The sequence below is a fragment of the Musca autumnalis genome, unplaced genomic scaffold (genome assembly GCF_047663935.1).
Source record: "Musca autumnalis isolate F117 unplaced genomic scaffold, ASM4766393v1 scaffold_3, whole genome shotgun sequence".
Lineage (NCBI taxonomy): Eukaryota > Metazoa > Arthropoda > Insecta > Diptera > Muscidae > Musca > Musca autumnalis.
Window position 1 is genome coordinate 237,832,280 of NW_027411866.1, and position 13,014 is coordinate 237,845,293.

The 13,014-nt window shown below is 34.0% G+C and overlaps 1 protein-coding gene across 1 annotated transcript in view; it reads right to left on the reverse strand.

The window, feature by feature from the left end:
* Window positions 1-5: 5 nt before the first annotated feature.
* snz (sorting nexin snazarus) overlaps window positions 6-13,014 on the reverse strand; it is a 36,186-nt gene continuing 23,177 nt past the window's right edge. The window contains exon 11 of the mRNA XM_073977357.1: window positions 6-5,917. Within this exon, the coding sequence (XP_073833458.1) occupies window positions 5,597-5,917 (321 nt within the window). The 3' untranslated portion in view covers window positions 6-5,596. The remainder of the gene's footprint in view (window positions 5,918-13,014) is intronic.

Genomic DNA, 13,014 nt, shown 5'->3' on the forward strand with positions numbered 1-13,014 from the left:
CACAGTTTTTGTTTTCAACATTTTTGTAGGAAGGTGTACATAAATAGTTTCATTTTATTTAGGTTTTTTCTCTTTTGGTATTTACAAAGTGTTTCTTAGTTTTGATATTAACTAGTGTCCTTTTGTTGTTGTTGTGGTAATTACATTTGTTGGTAGTGTCATGCTGTATTATAACTGTGGTTTGTTTAATTTTAGTTCAATTTTATAAAATAATAACAAATACAAACACATATGTTTATATAATTCAACTAACACTAACATCAATTGAACAATAGTTTTTTTGATAAACAATAATTTAAGATTACATTTACGAAATCTACTCGATTTCAACTGTCAATTCCATTGATTAAACGTCAAACGAAATCCAATGGATTTTAAATGAGTTTTTATTTGACGTATACTCAAAGGAATTGACAGTTGAAATCGAGTGGATTTCGTAAATGTAAACCAAGCATAAATTTACATTTACGAAATCCACTCGATTTCAACTGTCAATTCCATTGCTTGAACGTCAAATGAAATCCAATGGATTTCAGATGAGTTTTTATTTGACGTATACTCAAAGGAACTGACAGTTGAAATCGAGTGAATTTCGTAAATGTAAACCAAGCATTGGTCTTTTTTAAATTTATCCATTTCAAAACAATGCCACTTTTTTCACAGTGAAATAAATCAAGGTGACATGATTGACATTGGGACTAATGTAAAAGTAGCCTCATGGCATATTTATATAAGGTAAAAGGGACACTCAGCTATATTCTTACTTTTTTTGTAGATTTAATTTTCAAAATGTAATAGGTTCTAGGTCATGTTTATATTATAGCCTTTTGCAGGGTTAACCTTATTAATGAGGATTTATTTGACGTATACGCAAAGGAGTTGACATTTGAAACCCAGTGGGTTTGTTAAATCCGGTTATATATAAACGCACTCATGAAATTTGAAACTTCGAAATTTGTTACCATAAAATACTGCTTTTCATCCTAAACGTGTAATAAAAATTACCTACGAGAGTTCAGGGGCTCTATGAAAATTTGAAATGAAAAATATTTTCTTTATAATTTTTTTTCATTTGACAGTTTTCTCCTTTATAAAAGTTTTCATTTCACATTTTCATAGAAACAGAATTGAGCCCCTGAATGCGTTATATTTATTTTTTATTCAAATTTGTTCTATTTTAGAGGTTTTTAAAAATGTATTTATGTTTTCCTGAAAAAAAGTTGGAACGACCCTATTATTCAATATTTTCTTTGACAATTAATTTTCAATAACAACAATGTTGTTTTTGTAAATTTGTTTGTTGTTGGAATTCATACATATACCTTATATAAATGCGTTCATGTATGTCGCAAACTATCGTGCGACTGCCGTTACGTATCCTATGCGAAATACTACTAATTTCAATGTACATTTGTACAAATATGTTCCATAAATGAGAGCCAAATGAGAAATGAAAACAAAATCCACATATACATACAAACATTGGAATATGTGTGATTTGTTTTGTTTGGAAAATAAAAGCCCTGTTCCTTTACGTTCAAGAATCTTCAAGTTTTACCACTTTTCACTCGAAAAGCGTTCCTTTACTTCAGACACCATACAATTCATATGAGAGCAGTTTACAACTTTTCCTACTTTTGCCGGTTTTACCACTTTCTAAAGTAAAGGAACAGGCCGAAAATGTGTCGGTATTTTGAATTATTTTATTTTATTGATTTCTTCGAAACAATGAATGAAACCGTCATTAAAACGTGTCTATAAAATTTTTATTTTGTTTCAAGATTGTGTTGCATAAATTTCTTTTAAGATTTTCGGTGTTATTCGCGAGTTTACGTTCTACTCGGCAGCTACAAAGCAAGTGAGTTATTTTGACATTCTCTTTCTGTAAGAGACAGTCCTTTCGAAATACATAAACCTAAATTTAATGGAAAAGTGTACGTTGTCGCATAGATTTTCGTTTCGAAGGCGTTTACATGAACAGAAAATGATTTTTTCAACTTCCGAAGCGCAAAAAACCTTTCGGTCGACATACATAAACAGGCTGTTAGTCTCCTCCAGTAAATGGTATACAGAAGTTTTGAGTTCTGACAGGTCTGAATACTATTCCAGTAGGTTGCACTTGTATTTGGGGACCACTCTGTCGACGAATTACTCTCCTAATCTATAGAGTTTATAAGAGGTTAAAAATGTTTTTATGCTTGTCTAGGAACTAGGTGCTCAGTTCCCACTTTTCAACTTGTGGAAGATAGCTGTGACACAAGTTACTTGGTGTAGTTAGTGGTAGGGAATGTTCTACACAATGGAGGGTAGAAACACAATGGATTTTTCTTGCTTGCGTGACTTCATTTCGGATAAAAGAATAAACAACGTCCAAGGCTAATTTGAATTAGATTACTTTTTCCATTTATTCCTTTACTGGAGCAAAGCAAACAACAGGCTGATTGTTTTTCTACCTTTACCGCTTCAGCTTATGTATTGCACCATGTCACGGCCACTAGGGGAACTCCCTGTTTCATTGTCCAACGTTCAAAATAACGCATTACTGAGAATTGTTTCTTTGACTTTTTTTATGCGATTTTATTCACAATAATGCATTTTGACAACTTGTATGGTTATCAGCTGTTTTTGGCGTTACACCCACAGTTTATACCAAGGCAAATATAGAAGGTAGCCGATTCGGCGAATTGCTACAACAAAGCAACTTTTGCCGTAACATAATATGTCAAAATTTGTAAAGAGAATCAATTCGCTTTGGCGCTTAAATTTGCAGCGATTTAGCTTCGGCCAATCAGAACAAGTTGTTTGTTTACATTTCACAATTACAACAATTTTATTTGACATTTCATATTCAATCAGCTGATACGAGTCGGCTACCTTCTTTAATGTGCCTTGGTTTATACAGTTGGACATGTTTGTTGTCAAAAACATTATTGTGATTTAAAATACAAAGAAACTCTAATCACAATAATATAAAAGCTCTGTTCCAGAACTAAAAAGTTTTTACAATTTTTACCACTTTTACACATTTTTCGTTCCCGTACCAAGATCTATTTAACAGGTCACGTAAGTAGCACAACAACAACTCTATTTTGGCCGAAAATTCTTCAATATGTCAAAATGTTTGTTTACGTTTTCATACAATTTATTCACAATAACAAAATATTTGACAGATTGAAACCAATCAGCTGGCCGTTTTACGCCACCTTATAATTTCATCATTTTCCCGTACACAAAATTTATATGAAAATCGTTTACGACTTTTACCACTTTATAAAGTACGGGAACAGGCCAAAAATCTATTATGTTTGTTGTTAAAAGTTGTTAACAGAACTCTGAATGGCCGACCTTTTATAGGCCTTGGCATGGTGGAATAAGAAGGTGTTACATCAAATCATACCAAACGTCAAATTTGATCACAATAATGCATTACTGTGAATTGCTTGTTTACATTTTGTATGTGATTTTAATCACAATAACACATTTTGACAACTAGTCTGAAAATCAGCTGTTTTTGGCTCTGTACCTTATTATTGTGCCATGGGCCTTGGTTACACCAAGGTCCCACCATAAGGTGGGACAGTAATCTCTCAAATTGATTGTTATTGTGAATTAATCGTCGGTGCCAAGTATGATGCAAAACATAAGACCCGGTCCACACTGCAGTGATTTCATAGAAGAAATTTCATGAAATAATACTTCCCTACATCGAGTTCCATAGTAGAGTAATATCATGATATTGCTGTAGTGGGGAACTCGATCTAAGTCCCGGGCCACACTATAGTAATTTCATTGAAATTTTGATATGAAATTATGCGTCTCTAGATCGACGTCCATAGTAGAGTAAAATCATAAAATTGCTGTAGTGGGGAATTTGATTTAAGAACACCTAATTTCATGAAATTTTTTAACGAAATTCACGCTAGTGTTGACCGGGACTAAGGTGAAAAGATAAGGCTAGCTGATTTCGCACAATCTGTCAAATTCATTGTTATTGTGAATTAATCGTATAAAAACTTAAACAAAAAGCTATTTTGTTGTTGTAGTTTCTGTTTCCCCCTGTTAATTGCATCATGTTGCATCGGTGAAGGAGTTATCACAACAGTTTGAAAACTTCAAGAACAAACTTGGCATCACTTACAAATTTTTCATGTGGTTGTGATATTCACAGTACGTTAACACAAAAATTTGTACAAATTCGTACAAATTTTTACTGAATGCTATTCGATAACAAAATTGACCAGTAAAAGAGAGCGAGTTGAGAGAGATTTTGTGAAAAACTTAGTGAAACAGGCCCTTAATCAGCTATTCAATGTAAACATCATTTTCGACGAAGTAAATTTCGCAATTTCACATTTTTTAGATTCTAAAGCGTTGTGGATGGGATTATTGCTTTAAATACATAAGTAAAATGTAAATTTAAAATTTATGTTTTTGTTCCATTTGGTTTAAAATTTCAAAAGAAACAAAAACAGTTTTCATACTGATTTTCTTGCAAGTTCTTACAAAATGCTGTTCGATAACTTTCTGCAATTTTTCTTGCTTGAGAGAGTAAAATTCACTGAGAGAAGTTGCTGAGTAATTATTGCTGGGAAAGTTATCGTACAGACCCAGTATTGGATATTTTCGATATATCATTTCAAAAAATCGATATTATCGTTATTTATTAACACACAACTATTTTGTTGTTTTTATGTAATGTTAGTGTTATAAAGAAGTGAAATCAATCCCAGCTAATTTAATTTAAATATTTATCTGATTTAAATAAGATTTATCCACCCATTATAATTTGAAACTTCTTCTAAAGATTAGCACTGTGTAATTCTTGTATATATATATATATATATATATATATATATATATATATATATATATATATCGTGATATCTACAATTTTATTTAGCCGTCTTTTGTAGTAGGACATTCGAGGATATAAAATTCATTTTTTTGTATCATTACAAATAGAGGTACATAGATTAACAACAAATGCATTGCACTAAACATAGAAAACTAATATCATTTTGAAATGGATAAATTTCTAAATTTTCGGAAATAATAAAAACAATATGTTTTCTTTAACAAACTCATCTTTGGAATGTCATCATGGGCTTAAATTATTATAATTTTGTATGGATTTCCATTTTTAATACTGTGTAGTTATATAATGATAATGTCTAGAAAGTTACTACATATATTGTTTTAAAAATGTCCATATTATACTAAAAATAATTGTTTATATAGTATATTTATGTATGTATATTTCTATATAAATATTTTGTTACAAAATAAAGTTTCCATTAAAATAGAACATCACACACACAATAAGACGAAGTTAGATAAAAACCCCAGCTAGTATCAAGTCTGAAATTAAAATTGGAATTTATAAAATCATAGTCAATATATATAAAAAAAAACGATAACGATATCCAAAGCAGTTTGTTGTAAAATGAAAATGGATTCTACAATTTTATAATTTACAATAAATACATCATATGATATATGTATATAACATTAGCACCTAATTATTACGTCTAATTATTTAGCTTTGTGTAGGTTTTTTTCGCTAGCCAAAAGAAGATGATAAAAAACACTTGATTTTTTACTTTCCTGTATGGTGGTGGTGATGATGATTGTTTGAATGTTTATCACTGCTGCTATGGTGGGTTTGATGTTTATCACCATGATGTTGTTGTTGCTGGTGATATTTATCGCTTTGGTTATTATTTTGGGATTTACTTAAGGTACTACTACCGCCAATACCACTGCTGCTACCGGCGCTGACACCACCGCCACTACTACTAACACCACCAGCAGCGCCTGTGGAATGTTGTTGACTTGAGTGTGGAGTTGGTGTGGGCGTGTGTATTTTCAATTGCTTAATTTCGGGAAAGAATTCCATCATTAGAATTTCCAAAAGCTCCTGAAAAAACAACCACAATAAAAATTCAAGATATTAAAAACTTAGAACTGGTCAAGCAAAAATATTCTATTAAAGGAACCCAAATAAATATTTTTTAGAACCTAACTTTTTAAGCGGAACTAAAAACGCATTCTTTCCGAATTTCTCTTAAATTGTTTTACATTTAAAATCACACCATATTAATATCAGTACTGAGATTTATAAAGTAAAATGCTTGCAAGATCAATTACGGTAGCGATTTGTATGTAATAATAGGTCTGTCTGGTTACTTTCCCTGCAAGAACTTTCTCAGAGAGTAAGGAGTTTATATTCTCTTTGGCAAGAAAATTGTAAAAAGTAAAAAGACACATTCCCAGCAAAAACCAGCAAGCAATCGTCTGACTTGCCAAAACAGAGCAATTTGTCCGCCAATAAAAGAACCAAATTAAACAAAAATTTTGTATTTTATTTGAAATAAAAAGGGAAATGACCCAAGAAAGGAATTTTTCCACTTGGCAACTTTGTTCTCCGAAAAAAACAATACAATTACATGGTATAAGTAAAGAGGTAGATTTAAATGAAAAAATCTATAGAACCCTTGTTTTTCTTGAATTCCTAAAACTTCAAAATAAATGCAACAAGTGAGTTTGTTTACAATGCATTTTTTTAGCATTTTATAAAAAACGAGAAAAATGAATGAAAAATTATGTTTTCTCCACATAATCGAATTGTGAATATGATCAACTTATTGTTTCAATGCAAATCTCACCAATCTCTTCCATACAAATGATCTAAAAACAATTTTAAAAATCATTGAATTCGATTGTTTTTAAAGTTGTTTGGCATATTATTCAAACACCACACACACATACACAGTTTGTTTTGAAGTTTTAGGCATACTCGAATGAAAAAATTTAAATTGACATAAAGCTTTGGCTAACCTTTATTATTAAACCATGTACAATTAGGCTTGCTATTTCCCCAATAAAATTGCTTTTAATTTTCACAAACTTAAATCGCCGAATAAACAGCTGATTGATTGTTTTCAGAAGGAAGAGTTTGTAAGTGCTTACTTACTTACCCAATGATTACACATAGAGTTGCGTCGTTCATGAACGAACCGGCTCAAAGGAACGATTCCGTGAAAAGAACGAACGGATCCGTATTCAGCTTATTCTTTTATATCGTTCATTTAGATCCCCGATGGACGAGTCATTGCTGCTTACAAAATTAACAGCATTGGTTTTGCAGCAGCCAAGATCATCCATATACGTTAACGTGACTGCAACAACAACACATGTTCTCTTTATTCTCATCTGTCGTGGTTTAGCAAAGGAAAGACTCGCTCAGAGAGACTAATGCACAAAATATTTTGAGCACCACCGTTTTACAGTCAAACTCTAAACAAACGCTGCGTTAGCGCAAACAGCACAATTTTCCACACAAAACAGAGAGCTACTCTCGCTCAGTAACTCACCTCATTCAGTAGCACATCTCGGTCATATCTTTCTTTTGCATCATTCGTTCATCTGGTTCTTTCATATCAAAACCACCACCACAAAACCACCCCCATTAGCACACAATGTGTCATTCGTGAACGAATATTTTCAAAAGAACGATTCGGTGAAAAGAACGACGGAGTCATATGCAGCAGAGAACGAACGACTTCAAAAGAAAATAATACAGTCAAATGTATTGTTGAACGAAAAAGAGCCAACGAACGAAGTAAACGACCCGGATCTTTTTGGTGAACGGAATGAAAAAGATCGATCCGCTCAATGAACGAGATTGCCCAATACTAATCACACATGCAAGTAACTTGCAGACAGTTGTGTATACATATTATAATCGAAACTTCAATTTTTTCGAACTGACACTTGCATGTGTAAACGTTCGGAAAATTTGAAGTTACTTTCAAAGCACTTACATTGATTGCTGACAGAGAAATTTTGTCGGCAGTGAGGTTGTAAGTTGGTGTGGCATTGAATATTTGTGAGTGTATTGATATTTTTCGAACTGTCACTTGCATGTGTAAACGGGGGGTTAGATGGCCTTTTACAGAACATTTGTAAGTGCTTGCTAGAAGAAATTTGTCCAGCAATAATTTGCAAACTCTGTCATGGCCCAATTACAGGTCCCCCAGCAAAATCAGATGATTTCGATTTGAATTCGCTGTGAGGTATCGAAATGTCAAACTGTACAGAAATAGGTAGATGTATTTGGAAAAATAAATAAACTTAGGCCCGTTCATCTTGTCTTTAAAGTCCATTTTAGTTATACCTTACTTTAAGAAACTTAAAGAATGATTATCCTTAGCCCATATCTATAGGAATCGAAGAAGTTTTTGCATAAGATAGTCCGAATTCTTTCAACATCTTTGAAATATAGTTTTCTTGACACAAATAGAAAACTCCATCTTCGTTACGTGATACTTCAATTCCCAAAAATAATTTGATATCTACTAGTTCAGTTATTTTAAAGTTCTGCTTTATGGTCCTTATAACATTTTAAATTTCCTCGTTACTTTCACTGGCTATAATGATATCGTCTACGTAATTAAGACATAAACAGTTGAATTGTTCTGTTCTTTTACGTAAAGGCACGGGTCAGCTTTTCCTCTTCTGAATCCAGCATTAACTAAAACTTTGTTTATTCGCAGATTCCAACAACGTGCTGATTGTTTTAGACCATAGATGCTTCTTTTTAATTTGCAAACCAAATTTGCCTTGCCCCTTTCAATGAAGACTTCTGGTTGCCGTATATAAATTTCAGAATCGATCTCGCCATTGAAGAATGCTGTCTTAACATCAATGTGTTTCACTCCCATATTTTTATAGCTTGCCACTTGCCAAGGTGCAAACACTTGATCATAGTCTTCTCCGTACTTTTGGGAATATCCCTTTGCTACATATCTGGCCTTGTATTTGGAATTTTCATCAGTAGTTTTCTTCACTTTGAAAACCCACTTACAATCAATCAATTTGCGTCCTTCAGGCATTTCCACAAGATCCCATGTTTGATTGTCATGTAGCGACTTGATTTCCTCATTCATAGCTTTAATCCACTCCTTACTATCGGACCTCGATACAGCATTTTTGTAAGAAACAGGATCATCAGCATGAGAAACTTTACAGGCGGCTCGCTTTTGTTTGCTCTTGTTGATACTCTTCTATCAACATTATGAGTTGACGTAACATTTTCATGAATTTCTTCTCGTTGTGACTCATCAGAAGATGACGTTGAAAGTATTTCATTTGCAGACTCAAAACCATGAAATTCGTCTTCATCTTCCCCACTTGATATGCCTTCATTTTCTATATCATAATTTGAAAATTCTAAGGGTACACAAACCATATTCTCCGGCGTTCTTTCGACTTCATTTGGATCAATACCCTTGTGATGGCAGTCTGGTTCAATAAATTCCACATCTCTACTAATAACAATAGCGTTCGTCTTAGTGTTGAGTAAACGATATGCCTTCGATTCATCACTATAGCCAATCAAATTGCATTTGACCGCAACATTATCCAACTTTTTTATACCCTCCACCATAGGATGGGGGTATATTAAGTTTGTCACTACGTTTGTAACTACTCGAAATAATCATTGTAGTCCCCACAAAGTATATATATTCTTGATCAGCGTGCAATTCTACATCGATATAGCCATGTCCGTCCGTCTGTCCGTCTGTCCGTCTGTGGAAATCACTCTAGCGTCCGAACGGATTGACGTAGGTTGATGAAATTTTGGGAAAATATGTTATATTTACGTAGGACTTTTGGTATTGAAAGCGGGCTATGTAGGTCCACGCTTTCGTATAGCCCCCATACAAAATGACGCGTGACGCGTCGTCGTTTTAAGGAATTTTTAAGATATTTGGCCCATTTTACCACCGAATCGGTTGTAACTTGGTACTTTGTGTCTCCAGAGGCCAAAAAATATTCCTGCCAAAGTTGGGTTATATAGGTCCACGTTTTGGTATAGCCCCCATATAAGGCCCCATATAAAGTACGCGTCATTTTAATATATTTTGAATGTATTAGACCCATTTGACCACAGAATTGGTTGTAATTTGGTATTTTGTGTCTTCAGAGGCCAAACATTCCTATCAAAGTTGGGTTATATAGGTCCACGTTTTGGTATAGCCCCCACATAAGACCCCTTATAAAGTACGCGTCATTTTAATATATTTTGAATGTATTAGATCCATTTGACCAAAGAATCGGTTGTAACTTTGTATTTTGTGTTTCCAGAGGCTAAGAAACATTTCTACCATAAAATGTTTATATAGGTCCACGTTTTGATATAGCCCCTATAAGACGATATCTCCCGATTTTCGGTATATTGTAGGTTTTGGCCTCATTATCACACCGAGATGCCTGAAATTTGGTATTTAGTCTTCGTTGGGGGTATGAAACTTTCCCCCAGAAATTTTTAGGTATAGGTCCACACCATCATATAGCCCCCATAGAACGGTACCTTCCGAATTTCGGTATTTTGAAGGTTGTGGCCTCAATATTCCACCGAAATGGCTGAAATGGCCCCATATTAACTGTTTTGAAGGGAGTATTATCAGTTGAGATATATGTATTACTCCTGCAATAAAAGGAAGAGTTTAATACTTTCATAAACGAAATAAAACTAATTGTTCCTATTCACTTCAATACACTTCGTGGTGGAGGGTATAAAAAGTTCGGCCCGGCCGAACTTAACGCTTTTCTTACTTGTTTCTCTTTTGTTTGTTATTATGTGCGTATGCAACCGATCCAAAAACTCGAATATGACTTAAGCTTGGAGTTTTGTGTTTTGTTGAAAAAGAAGTAACATTTGTAACGGCAGTTTGAATTCTGTTTTGAACATAATTTGCTGTGTTCACTGCTTCCGCCCAAAATTTTACATGAATTTCAGAGTCATTCAACATGCAGCGAGCCATCTCCATCAAGCTTCTATTTTTTCTTTCGGCTACTCCATTTTGTTCAGGAGTGTAGGGAGCAGTTAATTGATGAAGTATCCCTTTTGACTTGAGATATGTTTCCATTTTCTTGTTACAAAATTCACCTCCACGGTCAGATCTTAATATTTTCATTCGCTTACCAAATTTGATTTTCCGTCATTTTAACAAATATTTGGTTTTTTAAAAATAAACATGACAGTTTCGGCAGTAGTCATCTATCATTGTTAAAAAGTTGTATTCTGCATTGGACCACATACATCCGCGTGAATTATATCCAAAATAGTTTCGGTCTTTGTTTCTGACGCCTTTGGAAAAGGTTTTCTTATTAATTTTAATTGTAAACATACCTCACAAGCAGACGAACATGAGCATTTCTTTATATTATTAATCCAGCAGCTAGACCTTCACTAGCACTAGTCTTGATTGCTTGAATATTTCTATGACCCAATCGACGATGCCACATATGAATGCATTCCGCTTTGTAACCACACAATTTATTCGCCATTTGACTACTATTAAGGATATACAAATTATTCCTCAATCTTGACCATGCATCAATATTAAACAGCTATCCGAGTCAAAATGCACCTTGTAACCTTCATTTGTCAATTTCCTTACTGATAATAAACTTCCATCAAGTTGTGTAGCGTACAAAACATCTTGTACACATATTTCTTTGTTTTGACAAGTCAGACGACATTCACCAATGCCACTTGCCTTTAATCCGGTACCATCAGTCAAATATATTGAATCATTTTGTTTCCTGTCAACCTGTAAAATGATATTTAATCACAGCTCATACGACAAGTTGCAGTATAATCTATTAACCAATTATGTTCCTTTCTTTTTGACGTAACTCCGTAGCAATGATTTTTATTTTCTTTATTCTCCGCAATATTTGCGCGATTTCCATTTGGTCTTCTGTTCGGACAATTTTTCTTTATGTGCCCCATCTTACCACATGAAAAACATTTTGGCTTGGATTTCTTTTGAGTTTTAATTACCGTATCAGCCAATGGAGCAACTTCAGATTTCCGTTTAAATTCTTGAAGCAGTTTTTCCTTTACCAAATCCACCGTTAAATCGTTCTCTGGACGCATCTCCAATGATGAAACCAAGGAATAGTATTCCTCCGGCAGCAGAAGTGGAAGCGAGTCGATTTTCGGTCGGCGACTCGCCGCCGCTTCTCTTTTGTTGTGAAAATGCTTTTTTTGAATAAAATCACATACAAAACGTAAACGAGAAATTCACAGTAATGAGTAATTGTTAACAAATTTTGACGTTTAGACTGATTTTGAACGACTGATGTAACACCTTCTTACTCCGCCAATTCAAATGAAAAAACTTGGCATCACTTACACATTTTTCATGCGGTTGTTGTTTTTAACGCATGATGCGACGCACAACGGCCGTATGTGCCGAGGCCTAAAGGGTGTCGTCGATTTGGTCCAATATTTGCATAATGTAATCGTTCTTCCAACGTTACTAACAATTTCACTCCTTTTAAAAATGGTTCCTTTATAAATTTGTAAAAGCAATAAAATGTTTAGATTCTTGGATAGTACAACAACATCAGAGTATTTCCACTCCACGATCTCTAAAAAAACCCACTTTTCTTTACGACAAATTTTGTACTACAAAATATGCCAAAATTAGCCGCCAGTCGGTAATCTAGACGGCGCGCCGCCGCCGATTGGGTGCCATATGAACTGAGCGAGCGAGTCGAAAGACGGGGTCGGCTTCGTTGTCTGTCCGGCAGGCTCCCAAACGATCCACAATATCCATAAATTCTGTTATATGTTCTTCCATCGATTGACCTCCTAGCATTCTCTTTGTTGATAATAGGCGTAAAAGACTTACTTTATTTGTTAAATTTGACTTCTCATGGCGCTTCTTCAAAACATTCCAAAATTCCTTAGCCGTCTTAAGCTTCTTGATATGAACTTTTTGAGATTCTTCCACCTAAATCGATAGTTGCCCTAGCTTTTCCGTCACGAATTAACCATTTCGCATTAGGGGTACTTGGCACTTCTCCAACGACGATATCCCATAGTTCCCGTTCTAGCAACAGCAGCTCCATATTGAATTTCCAATTATGATAGTTGGAATTGGAAAGTTTTGGAAATTGCACATTTGATCCATTCATTTTTGCCCGTAAAACACA